Source organism: Eretmochelys imbricata, chromosome 9 (genome assembly GCF_965152235.1).
Source record: "Eretmochelys imbricata isolate rEreImb1 chromosome 9, rEreImb1.hap1, whole genome shotgun sequence".
Lineage (NCBI taxonomy): Eukaryota > Metazoa > Chordata > Testudines > Cheloniidae > Eretmochelys > Eretmochelys imbricata.
Window position 1 is genome coordinate 76,068,913 of NC_135580.1, and position 26,241 is coordinate 76,095,153.

General features: G+C 39.5%; 1 protein-coding gene across 1 annotated transcript; it reads left to right on the forward strand.

The window, feature by feature from the left end:
- Nucleotides 1–1,383: 1,383 nt before the first annotated feature.
- CHMP1B (charged multivesicular body protein 1B) lies at nt 1,384–19,535 on the forward strand. The gene is made up of 8 exons (XM_077826538.1): nt 1,384–1,570; nt 7,799–7,896; nt 11,350–11,496; nt 14,528–14,596; nt 14,678–14,785; nt 16,785–16,828; nt 18,054–18,126; nt 18,979–19,535. Exons 1-8 carry the CDS (start codon nt 1,555–1,557, stop codon nt 19,021–19,023), a joined length of 600 nt encoding a protein of 199 aa, XP_077682664.1. The 5' UTR covers nt 1,384–1,554; the 3' UTR covers nt 19,024–19,535.
- Nucleotides 19,536–26,241: the final 6,706 nt, after the last annotated feature.

Below are 26,241 nucleotides of genomic sequence, written 5' to 3' on the forward strand. Positions count from 1 at the left end.
GCCTATTATCCATGTTACAACAGAACTCCTTTGGCTTAGATCCTGCAAGCTGCTGAGCGCTCAGGGTTTGATCCCGTGAAGGACTTAAGCCTTTAGGTACATAAAAAGTCCCATTGCCTTAAAATTAAGGAAATGCTTAAGTGCTTTGGTGGATTGGATACTGACTAGAGCTGTGCAAATAACTTAATTTTTTTTTTTTTTGGTTTGCTAGCAGTTCTGTAAAATAAAAAAAGTTTCCATTCAGTGGAAATGCATCCGATGAAGTGAGCTGTAGCTCACGAAAGCTTATGCTCAAATAAATTGGTTAGTCTCTAAGGTGCCACAAGTACTCCTTTTCTTCTGACATATTAAGCAAACTGAAAAGTTGAAAAAATTGTTGCAGGTCAAACAAAACACTGGATTAGACCTGAAATTAATATTTTAATTTTGAGCTTTTAAAAACATTTTTAATAAAATTGAAGGAAATTTTAAAATGAAGTCATTTTGACTAAAACAAATTAGATCTGTCAAAACTAAACTTTAGAGGCACTGTTTGACTAAAATTAATTTGGTGAAAGTGACATGAATTCACAAAATGTTTGTCAACTCAAATCTGCATTTTTTTGTGGAAAAACGTTTGGATGGAAATTTTCACTCCCCTCTAGTCCTGAATGTTCAGTACTTTGCAGGATCAAACCCCAAGAGTTTAGCATCAACCTGCATGGATACTTTTACATTAGGTAACAGCATGAGAAATGGAAGAGGGCCATTACAACAGTGAGTCGATTTCCAATGCCAGGCAGCTTGATGCCCCAGCGAGAGGACTTGCCAGATAAAGTGGAGAAACAGTTAGTACTAGCCAAAAGGCTGACTAGAGGCGACCCCTTCCCTAATTCAAGCTGTAGTTGAGGAAGAGACCTTCAGTCAGGGAAAGAATGGGGAGGCGGCGTACGGTGTGTGTGGGTTTTTAGTGTTTAAAGTCGCCTGAAAAAAAAGGGATCCAGCATGAGGTGAGAGCTGCAGCTCTGCAACCTCGCTCTACTTAGTTATTCAGGGTGAATTGTGTGAGCGGGGACAGATGGGGAGGGGGCTGTGTGTGTATGTGCGCGTGTCCCAGCACCGGCGTTGGGGGCACCCAGGTGTGTCAGGGCAGACCACTGGGGGAGAGGGGACAGCCCGTGTGCCGCGACAGCCCAGGTAATGGGAGGGGGGCTGTCGGGATAGAGCAGGGCGGGGACAGCCGCACCAGCGAGGCGCGCCCCGGCACCCACACACCGCCGGGCGGGGGTTTCGCGCGCACCCAGCCCCAGCACGCCAGCCTCAGCGCACTCTCATCCGGGGATCTCCGCTCCGTCTCCTCCCCCAGCGGTGGCGCGCGCGCGTTCCCTCCACCCCACCGCTCAGGCGCCGCCGCGGAAGGGCTCGGAGTCCCGCCCTCCCTGCGCGAGACGCCGCTCGGGGCGGGGAAGGCGGAAGTTGGATCCCAACAACCCCCCGAGAGCCTGGTACAGCTGAGCTGCGATCCAGAGCGTCGCCCTTCGCCGGCCGGGTCGGGCCCGAGGAGCCGCTGCCGCCATGTCCAGCATGGAGAGTATCCTTTGGGCCGCAGGGCAGCGCGCCCGGGAAGGAGGCGCGGGCAGGGTCCCCGAGTGTCTGCAACCCCGGCCCTGCCCCACACGGGGCCCCAGCAAGATGGGTCCCAGAGCTGGCAGGACCCCCTTGGGGAGGAAGGGCCCATTTCCTCCCCCCCGTTCCCCCCCCCCCGCCGAGAGCTGGGCGTTTCCCCTGGGGGGGGAAGGGCCCATCCCTACCCCACCCACTCCCCCCCGTCGAGAGCTGGGAGTTTCCCCTCGGGGGAGAAGGGCCCATCACCCTCTCCCCCGCCACCCCCCCCGGGGGGAAAGGGCCCTATCGGGAGTGGGGGGGCTGTCCACTCCTGCCTTTGAGTTGGGGCCTGGCACTGTTGTTGACTGTAAGGACTCCATGGAGTGACAGACACACCAAACCCCTTCCTCACCAGACAGGCGATGGGCTGGCACTGAGCACTGCCATTTGCTAGACTGTCAACTTCTCCCACCCGGAAGAGGGGCTGGCTGCATTGCAGGGCGTGGCCTGAACCGTGTGACCATTTCTGGGTTCCCATAGCCCAGTGTTTTATTTCAGCATGAAAGCAAAATATTCATTCAAGCCTTGACATGGGCTCAGACCATCTCCTTTTACCATGCCACGCCTGCTGGAGGCATGTGATACAGGGTGGATGTCAAAGCAAGTGCTCAGAGTGCAGTGTTTCATCCAGTTTTGTTTTGATCTTGGAATATGTGGGAAACTGGAAGAATCTTGAAATGATCCATAGTAGAAACTGATAATTTCCTTCATTGTAAGACATGATGAAGGCAATGGTTTAATTATAAACTGCTCATTTTCTCTTAGTACTGCGACAGAAATTGTATTGTTTTATTCTTGGATACAAGCGATTAAAAAAATTAATCCTGATTAATCACGCTGTTTATACAATAGTAGAATACCATTTATTTAAATATTTTTGGATGTTTTCTACATTTTCAAATATTGCTTTCAATTATAACACAGAATACAAAGAACAGTGCTCACTTTATATTATTTTTATTGCAAATATTTGCACTGTAAAAAAACAAAAGAAATAGTATTTTTCAATTCACCTAATACAAGTACTGTAGTGCAATCTCTTTATCATGAAAGTTGAACTTACAAATATAGAATTATGTAAAAAAATTGCATTCAAAAATAAAACAATGTAAAACTTTAGAGCCTACAAGTCCACTCAGTCCTATTTCTTGTTCAGCCAATTGCTCAGACAAACAAGTTTGTTTACATTTACAGGAGATAATGCTGTCCACATCTTGTTCACAGTGTCACCTGAAAGTGAGAACAAGTGTTCTCACGTCACTGTTGTAGCCAGCATCACAAGATATTTACATGCCAGATGTGCTAAAGATTCATATGTCCCTTTATGCTTCAGCCACCATTCCAGAGGACATGAGTCCATGCTGATGACTGGTTCTGCTCGATAACAATTCAAAACAGTGCAGACCGACAGATTTCATTTTCATCGTCTGAGTCAGATGCCACTGGCAGAAGGTTGTTTTTTTTTTTGTTTTGTTTTTGTTTTTTTTTTTTTACTGGGTCGGGTTCTGTAGTTTCCACATTGGAGAGTTGCTCTTTTAAGACTTCTGAAAGCATGCTCCACAGCTCATCCCTCTCAGATTTTGGAAGGAACTTCAGATTCTTAAACCTTGGGTTGAGTGCTGTAGCGATCTTTAGAAATTTCACGTTGGTACCTTTTTTGTGTTTTTTGAAATCTGCAGTGAAAGTGTTCTGAAAATGAACATGTGCTGAGTCATCCTCCAAGACTGCTATAACATAAAATATATGGCAGAATGTGGGTAAAATAGAGCCGGAGACATACAGTTCTCCCCAAAGGGTTCAATCACAAATTCAATTAACATATTTTTTTTCAACGAGCATCATCAACATGGAAGTATGTCCTCTGGAATGGTGGCCAGAGCATATAGGGGCATATGAATGTTTAGCATATCTGGCACGTAAATACCTTGCAATGCTGACTACAAAAGTCCCATGCGAATGCCTGTTCTCACTTTCTGGTGACATTGTAAACAAGAAGTGGGCAGCATTATCTTCCATGAATGTAAACAAACTTGTTTGTCTTAGCGATTGGCTGAATGAGAAGTAGGACTGAGTGGACTTGTAGGCTCTAAAGTTTTGCATTGTTTTGTTTTTAAGTGCAGTTATGTAATCAAAAAGAAATCTACATTTTCACTTTTTAATCTATAAAAAGTGATCTATAAGTTGCACTTTCATGATAAAGAGACGGCACTACAGTACTTGTATGAAGTGAATTGAAAAATACTGTTTTGTTTATCATTTTTACAGTGAAAATATTTGTAATAAAAAATAATAATATAAAGGGAGCAGTGTACACTTTGTATTCTGTGTTGTAATTGAAATCAATCTATTTGAAAATGTAGAAAAAATCCAAAAATATTTAATAAATTTCAGTCGGTATTGTGTTGTTTAACAATGTGATTAAAACTGTGATTAATCACAATTACTTTTTTTGAGTTAGTCGTGTGAGTTAACTGATCGACAGCCCTAATACAGATTATAGGTGGAAAGAAGTGAATAATTCCATTCTTTCAAGGGAAATAAACCTGCTAGATGGGAGAAGAAAGGACTTCTTTTGCGCTCTCTCCCCCCCCCCCCCAGAAGTGGGATGTGAAGAGGGTGAAAGTTATTTTGTTTACAAGAATATATTTTTTATCTTAATGTTTTATGTGTTTGTAGTGAGAGATTTCTTATATCTAAAGTCTCTCTTCCATTCGATCTTACCACTCTTCAGATTCCCTTCCCATTTCAAGTCTGACTTGTTTTATGTAATGGGTCGGATCAATATCCACTTAGCACTGTACTTTAGTGGAGGGACAGGGAGAGTAGCAAAGGTGTCTTTACATCACACTTTCATTCCCCCAATCTTGGTTGGGCTGGGGGATGCCCATTCAGTCCATGGGGCAAACTTGCACCTGACTGCCAGCAACACCAAAGAGCTGTTCTACGAGCCAGGAATAGCTGAAATGCCATAGCACTCTGGTCATGCCCTATGCCGGAGTCTGAGACAGGGATGACATAGAGCCAGTTACTCTAGCTTTATGTCAACTGGGGTTTTCCTCACACAACAGGAATTGTTAGCTGGATGGATCATTTGGCTTTGAGGCCGTAGCAGGAGCAAGGAATTGGCCTTTTTCTTTTTTTCATTCCTGGTAATGATAAGAAATCATACTTAACGTCCTTTATAAACAAAAATAGAATAAACTTTTCCCTGGTATATAAAATGATCTTACCTTTAACAATTTTTTTTCTATAAGTTTGGCTCAGTAGTATCCTCATCTGTAGTTCTAAGGATGTTGACAAGATGAAATGTTTGAACAGGTTTCTAAATAAATTATGGTGAATATAAGAAGTCTGGTTTCATTTGAGTTATCCTATATTGAGACAAGTACGTTTAAAGGTTGGCGCAAGTGTGCCATGGCATGAAAGAGCTGTGAGGCAACAGATGATGTATTGTGCTATCTGGTGTAGAAACATTGAGAGTAATTGAGGAAGTTTAAAAATAAAATCCTGGTGTGTGTCACAATGACTCAAAGCCATCAATTTAAGGAAGTGATGTAATACTTTACATGGTCGTTCTGATCATTGACCTGAGCTGGATTGTAGTTGGCAACCTATAGATGAAATACTTTATAGCATATTATCAGTTCCTAGGCCAGGGGTCTCAAACACGCGGCCCGCAGGGTTATTTTCTGAGGCCCGCCAGCTCCCCACAGCCACCCTATCCCCCCAGCGTTTACCTAGAGCGGCTCCGGCCTGGCCCAGCGTGCACCGGGGACAGGGCAGGCTCCCCGTCTGCCTGCCTGCCCTGCCCCCGCGCCGCTCCGGGAAGCAGCCGGGACCTGGGGAGGGAGGGCACAGGGGTCTGTGTGTTGCCCTGGCCGCGCCTCCAGGTACCTCCCCCAAAGCTCCCATTGGCCGCTGTTCCCCATTCCCAGCCAATGAGAGCTGTGTGGGGCGGTGCCCGGAGGTGGGGCCAGGGCAACACAGAGACCCCTGTTGTCGTGTCGTCCCGTCCTGCCTGCCCTGCCCCCGGTGCGTTCTGGGCTGGACCCGCACCCCTCCTGCACCTGAACCCCCTGCCGCACCCCTTCTGCACCCCGACCCCCTGCCCTGAACCCCCTGCCGCACTCTGCACCCTGACCCCCTCCTGCATCCTGAGGCCATTGAGTAGAAGTAGAACAAGTTTTATCTTTATACAAACACCTTATTTTAACTGTTAATCTTCGTTTGTAGAACAAGTGTCTTGATGGTGTAATAAACATGTTTTAAGTGGCCTACAAAGGATTTTGTTTTTTAAAGTAAGCTTGGTCCCTTTTTTGCTGCTATGATGATGATGCAAAAAGAAGATCTGTAATGGCTTTCATTAAATGCTTCACTCCCCTCCCCCTCCGTTTGAGTTTTTCCTTAGAAATATCAGGAATATAAAGTCTAGTTTTTCCCTTGTTTTGTTGGAGGGCACTTGAGAGAGATAAAAATATTTGAGCTCCACAACTCAATTGACAAGTGTTTTTAAAAACAAACAAAAGAAACAAACATGAATGTGTTAAAGATTCTTTTACTTAAAATATTAGACATGGAAGCTAAATAGGTGTCGACAAAAAACAAAACAATTTTAACCACTCTGATTAAATCTCCCTTCTCTTTTTGTTCCCACTGTTTTCATTCTCTTGTGATGTCTGTCTTCCAGCCCAGTCAGGACCTAAAATGCAAATGTAAAAACAAACAGAATGCTTTTCTTGGTGGAGAAATTTTTCAGGCCTTTTTTACACATCAGAAACAAAGAAAGTACAGCTATCTTTTTTTCCTTTGCAGCTCACCTTTAATTGGATTTATGATTTAATCAATATTCCCATGATGTTCAAACTTTAAATATGTGATGGTATAGTGACATTGTAGGGCCTTGCACACCAAACTTATACACCTCTCTTTTACAAAAGTGAGTCATCATGGTGAAGTCAGTTGTTAAATCTTTTTTTCATATTCACCTTCAAGCCAGGGTCATCTATGCAACTTTGATGCAGAGTGTGTGGTTTGAGGGGGTGAAATCCTACAGTTCTGCAGAAAATTATCATTGCATTAATGTTTAGCCTAGTTAACATTTTGTATTAACAAAGAAAAGATTGTTCACTAGTGGTCAGTGGGCCAACTGATGAGTGGATGTTAGGGTGAAGAATTACATAGAAATAATACACACATGGTTTCAGAAAAATCATTCTTTGCCTCCTAAAAGGAAAATATTCATCCTTCCAGGGACTTATAAACATTTATTTATACCAGAGAACATTTTCTTATTTACATGTGATGAATTTTTGATATTTGGTTAGTAGGGTACTTATGGGCAATGGTATTCCATTAAACAGCACACGTGACAAAATGATCTATTGTCATCTAGTAAGAGTAAAGAATTTATAACGGAAGGATGTTGTAAAGCCTCACCTTGTCCTGGGCAGGTTTTATAGCACATATGATGGGTAAGATTTCTAATTTTTCCCCCTACCTGATAGGGAGATGGGTGAGCTGAAAAAGAGTGTCATGGTAGCTTTGTTTTTCATCTCAAATTTGCCATAATTTTAAGCTGAACCTTTTTGATTTTTCTTTGTGGGTTTGTGGCACCATAGCATTCCTTGGAGCAGGAGGTAGCATCTTAGGGTTTCGAAGTTAAAACTATATAGATGTTGTGTGAATGCTAGGGATGGAATTTTCAGAAGTGCTTAGCGTTGCGACGACTCTGCTCCCTTTGAAGTCCATGATAAAACTATCATTCTCTCCAGATTCCCAGGACTTCAGAATCACCCTATCTGTATGCACACATGTTCTAAAGACCAGCATTTTTTATTCCTGTTAACTACTTGAATTGGGTCTTTCATCAAAGTAAGCTAATTTTGATTCTGAACTTGTTTTTAAAAAAAGTGTCCAAACTATGGTTTTAAGCTAAGATGACAAAGGAACATGGGCAATGTAAAATTAAAAAGAACAAAAAACCGCATCTTTGTTTGCTCAGTTTCATGCAAATTAAAGGGGCTGACCTACCAATATTAAAATTTGCAGAAGGAAATACAGTATGCATGTAGTGGGCTACTAAATCCAACGGAAAGTGACATGTTCATATTTTAAGTATTGCTAGTATTTTGTAGATCCTTAATATGCATTGCAGAACACCTGTTTAACTTGAAGTTTGCTGCCAAAGAGCTCAGCAGGAATGCAAAAAAATGTGATAAAGAAGAAAAGATTGAAAAGGCTAAAATTAAGAAGGTAAGTAATGAAACCACATTGTGTGTATATACTTAATTTTTATATTTTATGTGAGGCAGGTCCTTAACTTGTACTTTGTAATGGTTTTCCTGGTGTGCATTGTAATAAAACAGGAAGCGTATGTAGATTGGCAATATACTATGTCCTATTGGCTGTAACATATTTGTGACTGTGGCCTGGTCTACACTACACAGTAAGGCAGCTTATGTCAGCCTAATTATGTCAGTGTCTGCACTACAGCCTTGGTCCTACCAATGTAAGGCCTGGTCTACATTAGGGGGGAGGAGGGTGATCGGTCTAAGTTATGCTTCACGTAGCTGAAGTCGACATACTTAGGTCTACTTACTGCAGTGAAGACACCACGGTAAGTTGACGGCTGATGCTCTGCCATTGACTCCACCTGCACCTTTTGCCCTGGTGGAGTACTGGAGATGACGGGAGAGCGCTCGGTGGTCGATTTATCACGTCCAGACTAGATGCAATAAATCGACCCCCGCTGGATCGATCGCTGTAGTGGGTAATGTAGACAAGCCCTAAGTGCCCTACTACACCAACATCATAACTCCACCTCCACAAGAGGCATATGTCAGTGTAGTTAGTGATGCGGTGTCTGTAGACACTGCAATCCTTACATTGGCTGTTGGCTGTAAGTAATTACTGCAGTGGCTATAAGTCAACCTAACCTACATCAATTTAAGATTGTAGTGAAGACATGCCCTTTGTCATAGTATTTTTTATATTCTTAAAATATTGTACATATTTGTTAACGCTGAAATGGAATGTTTCATAACTTTTTCTTCAAAATATGTATGCTGTGTTCTTGTAGTGCAGTTAATTTTTTCCTTGACAGTGTTTCTCTAAATTATCTTAATGTTTATCATATACTATTAAATGTGACCTGTGAAGAAGATTTTTAAAATAGGGTTCATATCCTTTTGCTGCTTAAAGTTAGCCTGAAGTTTTTTTGCTTGTTGTAACCTTTTCAATAAAAGGAACATCAACTTCTGGAGATCTTTTTGAGCATCTTATGTGGACTGAGAGGTCCCACAGTCCTTATTTGAAGTTCTAGGAGTGTTGACTCTTCAATAAAACCCCTCTTCTCCCAAGTGCATGTTACGTATTGGTGTTAAATAGGACTTGAGGAAAGCTTTAAATGGTCTGGCTAAAAACTCAAAGTTTAGTTGCTCTGCTTTTAGTTTCTGGTCTCGTATCATAATTCCATTAATTTTCCAGTCCATAAAATTCAAGTGAGACAAGCTGAATTTCAGATGAAAGAAATAAGTGCAGGAAAACCTTTCAGGACTTCTTAATATTGTAAAGAAGCAAAAAGGACACAAACCCATTTTTGTCCCATTTCTAACTCCCCTTTAAAATGTAGTATAGAATGATGAACTAGATTAATACATTATTTTTAGAAGTTGACTTTTTTTCTTGTTGTTTACAGTCCTGTGACAATACAAAGAAACAGTTAAAGACATTTTAAAGATAAATTTCACTTAACATCTGAAAGTGTGTTTTGTACTAAAGTTGTGTGTGTTTGTGTATCGGATTTTCTCAGTACTGTACTAAATACTAGTCTTGCAAACTCACTTGGGATCTGAAACTTACTGTGAATTCTTTTCTGGTATATCTAGCTTAAGGTATTATATCATTGCACATCATCATAGAGCACCTTCCATGTAAAATCAATAGAGAAGTCCCAAATGGACTTCATGGAGTCTTTGGCACTTCTTCCAATTTGAGGTAAAAACTTTGCTTTGGGTAGAGTTTTTAATTTTCATTTAAAATTATTTACCTTTTTTAGGTTGATTTTTTTGAGAATTTTAAAATTTTTTTTTAGTTAGTTGGGTGTTTTGGGTAGAAAGGAGTGTCAGTGTTGACTGTTCATATGGTGGAAAGGCCTTTTCAAAGAGGAAGGTTTTTTAGTGTTTCCTAAAGTCTCTGGCTCATTATTAGTAATAGATCTTGCTTACTAAATTCTGCCTCTTCAATGCAGATTACATGGATATAACTGAGGGCAGAATTTGATCTTTCAGTTTGAATTTAATTGTCAGTTCTGTTGACCTATGAGAATAATAAGGAATGGAGTCCAACTTCCTATTTCATTGCTGCTGGACTGGCTTTTTTGTTATTGGGAGACTCTTTTAATCTCCAAGCAGAGACTTTCTTTTCCCTGTTTGACACAGGTAACATGAATTATGGGAGCCAATACCTTGACTTCCAGCTCTGCCTTTGCATTTCTCTGCAGTAGTTTTCTCATAACTAAAAGAACAGTGTTAAGGTTAACCTGTAATGTTGGGTTATAATGATAGGATTAATGTGTTTGCAGTGCTTTGAATATCTAAAGCACTTCATATACACTGGGTTCTGCTTATTAGCAACTTATTGTTATCCAAGAGTGGCCAGCAAGGGAAAGGCATGGTTTTGGGGCTGCAGCTAGGGAAGGAAGCACTGGGGCAAGCAACCTTTGCCTGCCTGTAACTGGTGCTCAGCATTCCCAGAGCTTCCTTCTGTGGCTGCAGCCCTGCAAACCTGGCTGTGGGGCTACAGCCTGGGGAAGGGAGCTCTGGGATGTGCTGAGAGCAGGGTGCAATCAGAGTATGCGGGGGGAGGTAGGTACCATGCCACGCTAGGGGACCTCAGCACCCCCACTCCCCATGAAAAGCCCCAGCATCTGCTGCTACCCTGCCTGCAGCATCCCCTCTCAGCCCGCAATGACAGGAGATCCCATTGGGTGGGGATGTGGGTGCCGCAGCCCTTTACCTTCGGTGTGGACAGTGGATCCCTGGCCACAGGCAGGTTTGTAGGATTTCCCTTACCCCATAAACCTGCCTGCAGCCAGGGTCTTTCTTCCAAAAAAATAAAGTTGTTACTAAATGGCCTGCCTGTTGCCAGTATCCGAATCCTATTAACCTTAAAATCAATGGGATGGGATTGGTTCCTGGCAAAATGTTGCTGTTAAAAGTTGTTACTATATGGATTGCTGTTAAGTGGCATCCACTATATACACAATGAGGGAGAGATACTTTTTGTTCTGATTTCATAAACAGAAAGATACTGTAATGAGGTATACTTATTCATCTTAACACTTACTTGTTTTAGTAGCACTAGAAGTATGAATTTTGATGAAAAACTGGGTGCTTAATGTATTTTAAAGGTTAGATATTTGTGAGCATATAAATCCAGAATGCTACTCCATAATACATCTGTTTCATAGACTTACTGGTATTGAGGCTCTGGGAAGTAGTTGAAAATTTCAGGCATACTTTCATATGCATAGAAGACGCCATCTAGTTCACATCCAAGTCAATTACAGTCTTTCCGTTGACTTGAATGGGAGTTGAATTGACCTAGAGTTCACTTGTTTTGCAAGTGTAAGTTTTTTGAAGTCTTACCGCTGCTGGGTAATTATTGCTAAGAAGGGTTAGCAATAGTTTGCTTTTATTTAAACAGGCAATCCAGAAGGGTAATACTGAAGTTGCAAGAATACATGCAGAAAATGCAATCCGACAGAAGAATCAAGCAATCAATTTCTTGCGCATGAGTGCCAGGGTAGATGCAGTAGCAGCAAGAGTTCAAACTGCAGTAACAATGGGCAAGGTAAGCATGTTTTCATACTTCCATATATAAACTCTACAGAAGGATAAGGCCCCTGATTCTCCTTTAAACTGTCTTAATTCTATCCCTAAAACAGTGAATTAGTTAGCTTACTGGGATGGCTTGGCAGTCTTCAACTGTGGCCCACAGTAAACTAAATTGTGTATGAAGCATTGGCTTGTGAGAATTATGAATTAATTAGTTGGGTTAATGCCACCATCCTTCATATGGTATTGATGCCATTGTTGCATGTTTCTCCTAGTACTCACAGGAAACAAATGTTTCCTATTAGCTAACCAATGTATCTTAATTTAAATCAGTGTCTTGTGTCACAAATTTTTAAAGATAACTGTCCCTTCCATTTTACAAGTAGATGCACTTGATAAATTGATTTCTTGTGGGTTTCCAAAAAGGCATATAGAAAGTATTTGTTTTGATCTACTATGGAGTATGCAAAATAGCTATGTAACAATAGTTTAGAATCTTTTAGACACAAGTAAACTTACCTTTTATGGTCCCAGCTCACAATGACCTGTCTAGTGACCGCATTTTTAAAATAGACTGTCAAGGATATTTCTGCAGTCCTGTTACTTTAGTTTACAATCTTATTAGATAGCATTTGGGTGGGAGATCCAAGGAAATTGTAAGTACTGTAGGAAATTAATTAAATGGATTTTTTACCTGTCTGTACTGAATCAGTGCCCTGCAGCCCATTTTGTAGCATCGCTATCTTTAAGATGAGAAATTAAATGGAGATCCTGAGCATCTATGGTCAGTAAAGATGCTATGGTATGAAGTAGTGATGTTATTCCTTGTTTATACTGTTGAAAATAAGTGGCTTAGAAAAACCTTTTAAGGTAAACATGCCATGTAACCTAAATTCCCTGTGCAGTTTGTCATATGCTGTTTTTGTTTTTTCTTACTGTTGTGCAATGTTCCTCTTCGCTGTTAAATACTCCAGATATGGCTACACTTCAAATATATAAGAATTATTTCATCTGCCATTGAAGTATGTAACAGTTATCTTTTGGAAGAAAAGGAACATGAGATTATTATTGCGGCCCAAAGGCCTGAAAAGCTTCTTTAAAAATTAGTTTTTTAAAGATTCGTGGGCTTGTTTGTGGTGGCCTTGTTTTTATTGCATCCTGTTGTATTAGTTTAGATAGACTATATGGGCTCAAAGATTTAAAGGTGTTAACATGTCCAATATTAAACAATGCTAAACAGAGTTTGGTGTACAGAGACCCAAGCCTGCTTAATACCATGGCAGACACACCACTACAGTTTAAAAAAACAACTATTTAAAAGAAACAGAAAAGTAGGAAAATCAACTGAAGCATTTGAAATGTAAAGTATTAAGTAAGGTTTTTATTTTAATGTGCCTTGTTTCCTTTCCCTGTGTCTGGAGAGAGTTTTGAAAGGAAAAAAACCCTTTGTTGGAAAGTCTTTTGGATGATATTAAAAATGATAATAACTCGCCTTTTTAGGGAAAAGAGATTTTAGGCTGTGTCTATGCTGCTACTTTCAGCACTAAAACTTTTGTCATTCAGGGTTGTGAAAAAACACCCCCCGAGCAACAAACGTTTTAGCGCTGAAAAGCGCCTGTATAGACAGTGTGGCTCCCGGCGATAAAGCGACCACCGCCCGTTCGGGGTGTTGTTTTTTTACCGCCAGGAGAGCTCTTCCCCGGCGATAAAGTGTGTCTACACTGCCCACGTCACAGTGCCGCTGCAACAGTGCTATAACATGGGTAGTGTAGACATACTCTTAGTTGAGAGGATCCTGGAGCTGTTGATGCTGTTAGTCTGATCCTGCTTCCTTTAAGACACAGAAGACAAACACACACAGGGAAAACAAAACATTAAAGATAGAAACTGCAGTTTCTGTCTCTGGTGTTGACTTTTGCTTGCATCCTCATTGCTGGAAAAACATGCACAGCCGAAGGTCTTATCAAGGCCTGGCAAACTTGTACCAGCAGTGGGCTGTGTAGGGCATCGCATTTAGCTGATTCTTTCTGGTCACAAACTGACAGCAGTGTTGTGAAATGTGTAGTCTTGGCCTGCTAAGCCAGAATCTTATTAGTCAGAAGGGAAAAGGGAGGTTAAGAAAGAGAAGAAATAAGGTGGAGAAAAGGAGACAGGAGTGGGGGAGATCAGGGTTGACCGTCTCACATCCTGGGTGGCATTTGGAAGTTAGCTGGAGACAGTGGAGGTGACGGTGTCATCTGAGTCCCTCTCTTTTGGGCCTGGTGTGGTCAGGACAGTGAAAGCCCAGTGGTATGACAGTAACTCCTGGGGTTCCAGGAGATAGTGGGAGTGGCAGCCATGATGATAAAGCTCGCTCCTTCCCCTTCTCTCGTCTTTGTCAGTCAGCGTCTACATCCCTCACGTCCCCAGGTCTCTTTTTGAGGACACCAAAAGGAATCAGTGGATGGAATAGCCCATCCTCTCATTATTTTGTTCACCAATTAGGCCTAATTTCCAAGACTGACAACTTTGGTCCATTGGTTTCATGTTTACCAAGTATGAATTTAACGCAGAGCTTGAGTTATATTAGTAGACCTTTTTGTTGAGAGTAACTCAGTCTGTTGGTCTCCCTTTTACATCTTTTACCCTCAAAATTCATTTGTTAGGCTGTTTTGACATGTTCTGAATTTTTATCCACTTTCTCACCGTTACTCACGGCCGGGGTAGGCTTACTAGACCCCAGTTATCACTACAATCATAACTCAAAAAATGCTATATAGATTTCAGTTCCCTGTTGTTTGTGAAATGTCTTTATTTCTAGAGATTCAGCCCAGAGCATTTTTTTTACAGCTAAACTGTAAACTTCTGAAAAGGAGGGTTTATTTACAGTAAAAAGCTGATAGACCTGAAAACAGCTGTGTAACACCACTATTACAAAATTGTAAAGTTCTTTGGACAGAGATGAGAACAGACAAGTTTACTTAAATACAGAAGGGGTTAACCAAACTAATGATTGTTTATTATGTGATTTTGTTATAGGTTTATATCTTTTACTTTATCTTTTTTAGGTAACAAAGTCAATGGCAGGCGTAGTTAAATCTATGGATGCTACATTGAAGAGCATGAACCTGGAAAAGGTAGACATACATTTAATTTGGAATTCAGAGGTATAAACTCAGTTTTATACTTTTGCTCTGACAGTATTTGTTTATCTTCAGATATCTGCCTTAATGGACAAATTTGAGCATCAGTTTGAAACACTGGATGTTCAGACGGCACAGATGGAAGACACAATGAGTAATACTACTACGTTAACAACACCACAAGTAAGAATAACTGATATTGCAGCAAGTAAAATACCATGTTACTCAACTGTACACAGACATTATCACTTTCTCTTCTATACCTTCTGCATTTTGAAAGATATAACAGGAGTAGGGGCATTCTCAGTTTAACTTGAGAAATATTTGTGCTACCTTGTGAGCAAAAGAATAGTTTGAGCTGCTAAATGCTCCGATACAAAATGTACATAGAATCATAGAATATCAGGGTTGGAAGGGACCTCAGGAGGTCATCTAGTCCAACCCCCTGCTCAAAGCAGGACCAATCCCCAATTAAATCATCCCAACCAGGGCTTTGTCAAGCCTGACCTTAAAAACTTCTAAAGAAGGAGATTCTACCACCTCCCTAGGTAACGCATTCCAGAGTTTCACCACCCTCCTAGTGAAAAAGTTTTTCCTAATATCCAACCTAAACCTCCCCCACTGCAACTTGAGACCATTACTCCTTGTCCTGTCCTCATCTACCACTGAGAATAGTCTAGAACCATCCTCTCTGGAACCACCTCTCAGGTAGTTGAAAGCAGCTATCAAATCCCCCCTCGTTCTTCTCTTCTGCAGACTAAACAATCCCAGTTCCCTCAGCCTCTCCTCATAAGTCATGTGTTCCAGACCCCTAATCATTTTTGTTGCCCTTCGCTGGACTCTCTCCAGTTTATCCACATCCTTCTTGTAGTGTGGGGCCCAAAACTGGACACAGTACTCCAGATGAGGCCTCACCAATGTCGAATAGAGGGGGACGATCACGTCCCTTGATCTGCTCGCTATGCCCCTACTTATACATCCCAAAATGCCATTGGCCTTCTTGGCAACAAGAGCACACTGCTGACTCATATCCAGCTTCTCGTCCACTGTCACCCCTAGGTCCTTTTCCGCAGAACTGCTGCCTAGCCATTCGGTCCCTAGTCTGTAGCTGTGCATTGGGTTCTTCCGTCCTAAGTGCAGGACCCTGCACTTATCCTTATTGAACCTCATCAGATTTCTTTTGGCCCAATCCTCCAATTTGTCTAGGTCCCTCTGTATCCTATCCCTGCCCTCCAGCGTATCTACCACTCCTCCCAGTTTAGTATCATCCGCGAATTTGCTGAGAGTGCAATCCACACCATCCTCCAGATCATTTATGAAGATATTGAACAAAACCGGCCCCAGGACCGACCCCTGGGGCACTCCACTTGACACCGGCTGCCAACTAGACATGGAGCCATTGATCACTACCCGTTGAGCCCGACAATCTAGCCAACTTTCTACCCACCTTATAGTGCATTCATCCAGCCCATACTTCTTTAACTTGCTGACAAGAACACTGTGGGAGACCGTGTCAAAAGCTTTGCTAAAGTCAAGAAACAATACATCCACTGCTTTCCCTTCATACATGGTATGTATACTGTCTCAAGCTCCCCTTTTACAACTAATGTGTTTGAGTGGTGGTATAGCATGACATTTTTTGCCTTTCCTTTGCAATTTATGGAACTTTTGACTAACTTTTAATAAACATTTTTAGTCAAACATACCGACATCAGCTATATCACAATTAAAAAAGCATGGTTCCAAAAGAGTAAAATAGTTTTTGTTTGAAGGATTATATAAAGAAGTCTGCTGTGGGGGAAGATGCTTCCTGTGCCCTGATAAAGGAATTATTTCATAATTTGTCATGACTATAGTAACATTTCTGTAGTTGTGATATTCAAGTAGATGTGATTTGTTCAGTCAAGGTTAGACTTAATCATATTTGGAAATATTAGAGATCAGTAATTGAACTTGGAGAGCTGATATGCATGGCAGCCATTGTATGAGATGTGCTCCTTGTATTCTGAATTCCTGTAGCTCCCTCTAGTGGTGCAGACTATAAATGTTCAAAATCCACAGATGCTCCTTTCTAAATCAGTTTTATTAAGACAGTAGAATTTTTGCTCATTACAAATGATACTGTTAATCTTATATTAAATACAATAACAGAAACTGATTCAGTTTTGATTTCCTGTTTTAGAACCAAGTGGATACGCTTCTACAGGAAATGGCAGATGAAGCAGGGTGAGTATATAATATAAAAAATATTGAAAAGTAGTAATATTTGTGTATCTTAAGGGAAATCGCATCTGGCTCTTACACTTGATTTTAATTAAATTAACTATCAGATTTCCCTCACTACAAATGTGCTAGTCTTGTGGAACTAAATAATCCAGTGGCTGTATATATGCTGAGCTTTCACCTCTAGATATCACGGCTCAAATCTTCATGAGTGAAAATGGATTGAGATTATAAACCACCACGTGGTTTTGGCATGATTATTTATGCTAAAGTCTAGAACTAGAACAGCTAATTTCTGTCATAAAATCACTTTACAGAAATGGTCCGTGCTGAGATAGTTAAACCTCTTCATACATGCATGAAGTGCACCCTAGATAGGTTTAACTATCTCAGCATGATCCATTTCTTTATAGTGATCTTACAATAGAAATGAGTGAGGGCAAGGCTACATAACATTTTAAAGTACAAATGTTTAACACTATTGTGCTGTCAGCCTTTAAAAAGGCAGTGAGGGGCATCTGGTTTAATACTAAAAAATGTTTGAGCCCAGGATAGTGCAACTAGGTGATCAGTCAATTCTGCTTTTTTATATACTGTATATCTAGTTTGTTTAATTTGAGTTGATAGAATTGCCAGTGATAGCAGGGGACTGGACTTGATGACCCAGGAGGTCCCTTCCAGTCCTTTGTCCTGTGTTCCCCTTACACCCCTTTCATGCCTTCTTTGTAAGGCAGGAGCTGGTGTTACTGCTTTGTTGCCATAAATCCACTGCCCCATGAGCACGAAAACAATGTCCCTGCTGCTGGACTGGGCTTTGCTGGCGATAAGGGAGGGATGGAGAATTAGTGCACCATACTACTACTGGGTTACCTTTATTTGACAGATTTTGTATTAAAACTGTGATGTTAGAATTTGATACCTTATCACCAGTCTGAGCCTTGCTTAATCCATTGGTACTATCCAAAAGCATCCCCAGTAAACAGAAATTTTGCTAATTGTCCCAGAAATTATTGCTGTTAACTGTTAGACAATCTCTTTGCTTGGTGATCACCCCGCTTTCCTTATCAAGCTTGGCTAATTAACTGGAGTACAAAGTATCAGGTTGTATTTGAGACACTGATGGCCACACACTATATAGAACACTATTTGTCAATTAATGTGCACCCTGCTGCGGTCTGTTGCTATATTTATTTTTGTGATATATATTTGTCTGTGTTTTTAATTGTAGCCTTGATCTGAACATGGAACTACCCCAGGGGCAAACTGGTTCTGTTGGCACAAGTGTTGCTTCAGCAGAGCAGGTAAATATTGCTTTGTAATTTTTCTAATCATATGTCACGTTTATGTAGAAGGGTTACTATTGTATGTGATATTTAAAATTGAAATTTATTTGCAAACTTCCAGGACCATATAATAAATTAGTTTTATTTTTATCAAAATAAATGCAGTGTGTAATTAAAACAAGGTTGACTTACAGGCATAAGGTGTTTGTGTTTCAATGAGTCTACAAGTTGTGCACATACTTTAACTTTTCCCCTGTTCACTAACTGGGGCATCCAATGTATATACTGGGTCAGGTCCTCTTCTCTTGCTAAGGTCCCCTACGTTTCTGAAGTAGGGCAAAGGGGCCTTAAATTAGCTCTGAATGAGCAGCTCAGGATTCCTCTGTTCCTGCGCAAATCCTCAGCAGAGGTAAAACTGGCATAGCTGTTAACACCCCTTGCTCTGGCGGAGCAAGATTTGAGGGGCTTAGCTTTTAGAGTAATGTGCTTCAGTGATCCTGCATTGGTGAATGATCCTTTAGGGCAAAGTATGTTAGATGGCAGTTCCAGCTTGCACTAAGGTCTGATTTGGCCATTGGCTGGTTCTGGGAATGGCAGAGGTACAAGGTGGTGTAGAGCCACCATCCTACTTCAACTTCTCATCCATGTTGAGCTTGGTTCATTTGAGGATGCAACCAAATGACTCAGTTACAGTGGAGTCAATTAACACTTGTCTCCTAGAAATGCAAATTCTTATCTGGCTCTTGCTTCTGTCTTATTTACTGTTGTGTTTGTGGTGTGACCTTGGATAGTACAAGTCTTTGCATTTATCTTTTATTTTAAAACTAATACATACTAATGAATATAACTTTTTATTCTGACGTTCTGCAGGATGAACTGTCACAGAGACTGGCCCGCCTACGTGATCAAGTTTAACTTAAGTAGTCAAAGCTGCGGATCTCTGTATATGTTTCCAAAGCATTCACTATGTATACCTCTTACGCTGTATGCAGTATCCCCTGGATGTCTAAATATTTGTATTATATGATACTTCACTTTTGGCTTGCTGTCCTTTCTAAATACATTAAGAAATTCAAAGGTATCACAGCCCTTTAATGTTTTTCTAGGTCTGTACAGTACATTTTGAAGTTGGGGGTATATTTTTGCAATTATCTTTTCACAGAACCAAGCTAAAATTCTAAGTCAACTAATAATGTTGGCTCATTCTAGTTGAAGGAAAAGCTGAACACTAATAACATGATATATAATATTTTAAATTATAAAGTGGGTTTTTTAGATTATGAAAAACATGTACAGTTGGGGAACTGATGCATGCAGTTCAGATGATGGTTGCAGTTGACTTGCTTACACAGCAAAATTCATGGAATACACAGATGGACGTGTTGTCTTTGTTAATAAGCATATTAAAACATATAGTCGGACTTGAATCTGGTTTTATGGTCTTTTAAAACTACATTACTTGCAGAGCAACTTAATGGGCCGGTTAAAAATTCGCTACCAAAAGCTGTTTTCACCTAACTGGGAACTTGTATAGTACCGTCACTTCAGTACGGGAGGAATACAATTTATTTTTCAATATTTTTGTCTAGATTGTTTGATATATGTATATTAGTCAAGCAAAGTGACTTCATATTATGTTGAGTAAAGCATGCATGTTAAAATATTTTTGAACTGTCATCCTTGTATTCTGTAAGAATATAGACTGCATTTTGCAGATGTAACACCAACACACTTTGTAATGTTTTTGCTATGATAGGTGATAGCCTATTTTAGACTTTACTATCCACTTCAAAAGTAAACCAATTCAAATATTTTCTTGCTTACTATGAACTTCAATCTAATCCTGTCAGAAGTATCAAACTCTTCATGCAGTCCTAATTCACAGAAATAATTAGAAAAATTTCTAGTTAGAACTACCTGTGATGTTATGAAAAACAATGATTTATGCCAAAAAATTACTCTTCAGATTTTTTTAAAAAAACCTCTGTACTTAGGCTCCTAATGACTTTATAGCTTCTTTTGTTGTAGTGACACCTCTTCATTACAATAAGCTATAGTGAGGTTTATTCGATTTTTAGAAGTAGTTTTTTACTGACAGACGTGCAGGGTGTCACATAGCTGTGGTCTTTCTAATGTTGCAAAAATCTTTATATAGTTCAAACAGGATTTCTCTGTAAATATATAAGTATATAAACCCATCCTGAAAACCCAATCCATTTATGAAATTGTTCAAATAACAAAGGTATTCCAAGTACAGTTAGAGGCTTTCACAAGAGGATACATAACTGAGCATTCAGTGTTCATACAAAATATTCTTCACTGAGAATAAGGTTATATTTCAGTGAAGAATAGTTAAGTCTGCATGCAATAAGGTAAACTGCTGTTGGTCAAAGCAACAATCTTGGATCCATAGGTTTCTTGGGATGTACTTGCTAAAACACTGAAAGTTTACTGACTTTGAGATAGTCCACCAAGTGGTATTTTCATCTTATTAAAACAGTCCTCTTAGTCATCTATATAAAGTACAGTTTATAGTCCTAGGTTGTTGATGTAGAGATCAAAGCAGGGAAAAATCATTCCTGGAATATGGATTGATCTTTATTTTCCATGAATAAATTATTTTGGCTGTCTAATGGTTATCAATTTTGATGTGTATCACTTGCTGTAATGTTAATGCATTGTATATATTTATCAAACTGTGAATGCCTCCAATTTGAATAATTAAAATAGGAAACAGATGGTTTTTAATCTAAGTTAGCCTTTAACTTTATTTGCTACTTTCAGTAATTAAATAATTTTTCTTTTTAAAATATCCCAGAGAGATTGGAAAATGAGGAGTGACCTTTAACATTTTTATTCTTATGCATTCCTACTAAACATGTAAACATCTTCCCCTCCAACAAAGTTGTAGGAACTAAAGATCCGGTTTGTGTGGACAGGAGTTGGATAATGCAATATGGAGACTCTTCCCTCTCAGGTCTATAATGACCAAACATCATTATTTGATGGCTGTTTTTCCATTAATGCAAAATGACTTGGTGAGCTCAGTGCAGCTTTTGGTTGAACTATCCATGTGTTCACAAAAAATTTAGCACCATGGGCATTAATTGGCAGTCTCAAAAAGGCCACTAACTGATTATGCTGGACTATTATCATTCATAAAAGCGACCCCTTCAGAAAAAATTTCCTGGCATGCTAGGCGCTGCACTGCAGCTCCATGTGTTCTAACCATTCTGCCTCTAAACAGAGGAATTAGGTCTTTAAATCTGTTAATCTGGCACCTTTCATCAGCATGAAATTAACTTCAGGGATTAGAAACTGTATTGGCTTTCTGAGTGTTTTTTGCAGTGGGCACATTTACCAATTTATCAAACAACATCAGTTTAGTGTGAAATAATGTCAAGGCTGAATGTCAGTAGCAGTCTGGCTGCTCTTTTTTGAACTACACTAGGACTAATCATTTTATTAAACAAAATGTCTTGAAAATCTGTGTTTTGGAAGACATTGTCTCATCTTTCACATAACCGTTTACAGAACATATGAAAATGTTCTATTAGACTTGCACTGTTACCTCTCCTTGTCCTCCTCATTCAAAGAAAGCTGCTTTGAAAATTAAAATAGCCTTGAAAGTATATTGGAGATAACTGTGTATCTGGGAGGAATTAAAACAGTTCATAAGTCCCAAACAAGATATTGACAGCTGAACACAAGGTACATTATATCTAAGTTCTTACACTGTGTCCATCATGTCTGTGGATGAGCAGAATAACATTGTAGGAAAGACTAATCAAAATGTGCTAAATAGTTTTTTCAGTTTCTTCGGAATGACATTTTAAATCAGTTACGTTTATCAGCTGCTCAGTAGTTGGTTTGATCCCTGGAATCAGTCAGTTCTTCACCCTATTCTGCCTGCATTAAACCCCACTATTAAATCTCTTCAGTCTGTTGTTGATGTTAAACTTTTCCTGGCTGCCTGGCTTTTCTTAAGTTAGCCAGGAAGCAAGTAACACGTTCTCTGATTTCGCTATTTGAACATGTTGCATTTTACCTTGTGAAGTGAATGTGTTTAGCTTTCTGTAGCTTTTCAAAAATGGATGAAGAAATGATTGTAACTACAGTTAGCAGCCAATTAAATATTTTTCTTTTGCTAGCATGAACATGTTTATGGCTCTCAAGTCCTCCAAAGAGCTGTGCTAACCAACCTTTCCAAAATGCTTAGCAGAGTCTTCCCCATGTCATTTTTTTTTATTCAAAGCAATTCATAATAGGTAAGTAGATCTGAGGGATGATTTAGATCACCATTTAGCATTGGTGCTGCTGAATTGTGGCCGCATTGTATGAAGTGGCCATGCTTTGTTGATTTGAGCAGCAAATGTGTATTTTCAATGCGTAGAATGAAATTCTTGCCCCACTGACCTTAATGTCAAAACTTCATTCACGTTAGTGGGGTCATGATTTCAGCCCTGCCTTGTATTTAGCATCTTCGGTGTACAGATGTTCTGCCCTATGTTGGGAAAATGGCATTATTCCTTATCGCCTAGTAAGCACAAGTGCATGTGTATATGACATGGGATTTGGATCCAGAAATGTTTAGCACTAGTGGATTTTCTATTTCTAATGGGTCCCTAGAAGTGCTTAAAACTGAATGTTAATGAATTTAAGTTACAGCAAGGTGGGTTTTTTCCATATTATGGAATTAGGCTTATTTATTGAGGTTTTTATAGAGGTTCAGTATATTTTGGTGCTGTTTTGCATGGGAGACTCAAATATCCAATAAAAGGTCTTTCATTTCTGTTCCAAGTAAGAATTTATAGTGGGAGCATGTAGTGGGAACAAACTTGGGCTGATCTTCATAGTTGGGGGGAGTGGATGACAATGCATTCAGCCTATTTCAGATCACAAAAGAATCTTCTGCCAGTGGAATAAATTCATCATCAAGTGTTCCAGGAGAATGGATTGTGGATCCTGATTGTTGATTGTAACCAGAGATAGGTGCCACCCTGCAGTCCAGACTCAGACACCAAACTTTTTAAGAGGGGCAGGTTTCAGGACACATCCCTCATTGGCATCTCCCATTGGCTAAGTTAGGTTGTTCCACACTTAGCATGCTGGCTTTTGTGGATCACATTCTTAGGCACATGTCTCTTCCCATTCATTGTAAATGGAGCCTATGTGCCTAACTCAGCTTTTATGGATCCCATTGTTGCTCCAGTGATTTTTCTAGGGTCTAAAAGTTAGGTGGTGGTGTGCTGGGCATTGTATGTCCCTTTGTATATCTGGGGTCTTCTAATTTATGCTTGATTTATTTATTTTTAAGCGTCCGACACATCAATGTTTTTGTCTGATCATATTTATAAACATCCAATGTACCCCCAAGCTGCAGTGGGGTAAAATTATGTTAGGCATGGATATTGTGTTGGGTTAGATGTAGATATTGTATGTGTGGTGATCAGTACAGCCAGAAGATAGTGGGATTTGTTCAGTAGAGAGCACAATTACATGGAAAACTGAAGCTGAAATTTTACGAGAGAGACGGATGATTGTACCTCTGCCACATTTCATTTTGATGCTGACATTTAAAAAAAAAAATCGCAATTTGCAATAACTGGGAGTAGAAAATAGTATTAAATATCAGTAGCACAACAAACATGCCCCAAGCCTTACAATTTTATTCACTGTAGCTTGTCTCAGCATATGTATGTAGACAAATTTCATCATGTCATGAATATCCTTAAGTATTTGTTTCTCCTCTCAGAAAAGAATTTGGAAATCAAGCTCTTCTGGATCTCAATGTAAGAACTGAAGGAGTTAAGTAGGTGTCGTTCCAAAAGGCATGGTGCTCACATTTGAGGGATTACTTATGAATGATTAAACATAAAAAATGAAAACTAACATCATAGAGTTTAAACATTTCTCATAATAAATTATGATGCTTTGATCAGGTGATTAATACTTCGTCCATCATTCTGGACTGAATTGTGCTTTTAATGTTTCCATTGTTTTTAGAACCTCCTCATAAGACAGAAGGGGAGATAATTGCTATTGATTTTTGTCCTCCATATGAAAGCCATTGGGGGTGTGGGGGGGGTCTGTCTGCAAAGCAATTTGGCTTTTATTTTAACTTTTCTTTCCTTTGTTGCTTAAGCCCCAGTAGAGGGAGCCTAAGGTTTTGATTTTTGCATGGGTCCTACGCAAATGGTTATGTCAAACTAAAGACACGTGGTTCAGAGTGCATTGTCCACCAGTTTCTTACCAATTAAAGCTACTGTACATCAACTCTGGGCCATAACCTACTTGATAGTATCAAAGTTAAACAGGCAGTTACACTTTTTACTATTCTTTTTTCAATTAACACCAAAATATTATACAAAATACAAACTGCAAATATGTTGCATAATGCTTTAAGTAATATGTATTTATTTAAAATGTATGTTTTTTTGTCCAAGATTAAATTTTTGTTTTTTTCCTTGCTGTTTCCTTGCTTGCCCGAAGCTAGGGAGTTAAGTTGTGCCTTGGAGATCTACATATTTCTGGTCGAAAGGGGCTGATGGAATTTTTGAAGTGTAATCTTTGATTAAATGATATGCTGATCAGAGCTGGTTAGAAATATATTTTGGCTGCCCTCTAGTTTATCCTTTTAACTTGTGACAATACACTTTAGACAATCCTTATTATGTAAGGAAATATGCATCCATGTTTGCTGAGTCAATTGTATATACTGCAAGCATGATTATATTCTTGCTTGAAAGCGTCACCTATGTTAAAATAGATTTTTCATTTTAAAACTAGTTGGAGGCAAAATGTGCCCATTTGCTGTTGGTTCAAGTGCTCTCCACGTCTATACATGTACTGTATTTGTTCTTTAGTGTTTGCATTTATCACATGCAAAGGTTTAGTTTTAGCTCCATGGAGTGAGCTGTGCAATGCTTTTTATTTTTTGTCAATTGATGTATTTTTTTCAGGAAGACCACAAGAAGGGTCAGTGGCCTTACTTGTATCGGAAGCAGCTCTCCATTACCATTCAAATAAAGGGAAAGACCTGTCTAGGCAATCTGCAACTAATTTCAATTGTCAATTGAACCTTTTTAACTTGGAGGGAGATGCAATAACTGAGTTTAACAGGCTTTAGTTTGACCTTTACTCTTCTTCATTAAGCAAGTCATGCTGAATCAGCAATGACGTACAGTTTAAAGATAGAAAACCAATGGGACTTAGGCTCTTAAAAGCACCAGATTGACTTAAACTGTACCCATGTTCTACAAAAGTGCTTTCTCTTATGGTTGTGGACCGTTCTGTTCAGGTATGTAACCACATTTTGTCTTGAATATGGTCAGAGTCCATTTTCAGCCTTTTCCTTACATCAAAATAATTATTTCTGAGTATGACAGTATTTCACTGCTTTTAATCAAAACAAGTGGGTTTCTGTTGGGAAGATCCAGATCTATATTAGGATGAAACAATCATTTTGCAAAACCCTGAAACATAAAACTTACATAAACGGGATATGCTAGGACCATACTTTTCTGCTTGATATAATTATCTTACTAATTAATGGAATTTTGTGAGCAAACATTTTGAGTTAATATTAGAACAGCGCAGCAGTGGGATAGGGAATGTTAAGAAAGCACTCAAAAGAACTTCCAATGTTTTTAGGTTTTTTTTTTTAAATTCTTTTCAAAATTTTTAGATGGGGATTTATATTTTCCTCTGTAGGTATTCACTTAGCCCTTGTCAATGTAGTGATGGAATTTTTTATCAGTTGCTGCAAAACAGGTTACTGCTGGAATGATAATGACTAAAATCAGTTATTTTCCGGAAAGTTTCGATTATCTGTATAAAGTCCTAACATTTGATTTGAAACTCACAGGAAAAGCAGACATTTCCATCGTGAGTGTTGTAAATTAGTTCCAGTCTACAGGAGAATGCTGTAACTAATTGATATGACCTGGAAGTTGATGAAGTCCATAAAAGTAAAGTCAACCTTTCCTCCAATAACTTGAAAAATATAATCTCTTTTAAAGTCCCATGTACCCTGCTCGCTTTTTTGTAATGGGCATTGTTTCAACACTTAAGTGATGATGATTTTCCAGACTTCTATTGATTTGTACAGCAGGTGCCTTAATTTATTAATGC

Coding starts and splice junctions, on each gene's coding strand:
- CHMP1B (XM_077826538.1), top strand. Junction 11,497..14,527: donor CTGCAGTAACAATGGGCAAG/GTAAGCATGTTT, acceptor TATCTTTTTTAG/GTAACAAAGTCAATGGCAGG. Junction 18,127..18,978: donor GTGTTGCTTCAGCAGAGCAG/GTAAATATTGCT, acceptor GACGTTCTGCAG/GATGAACTGTCACAGAGACT.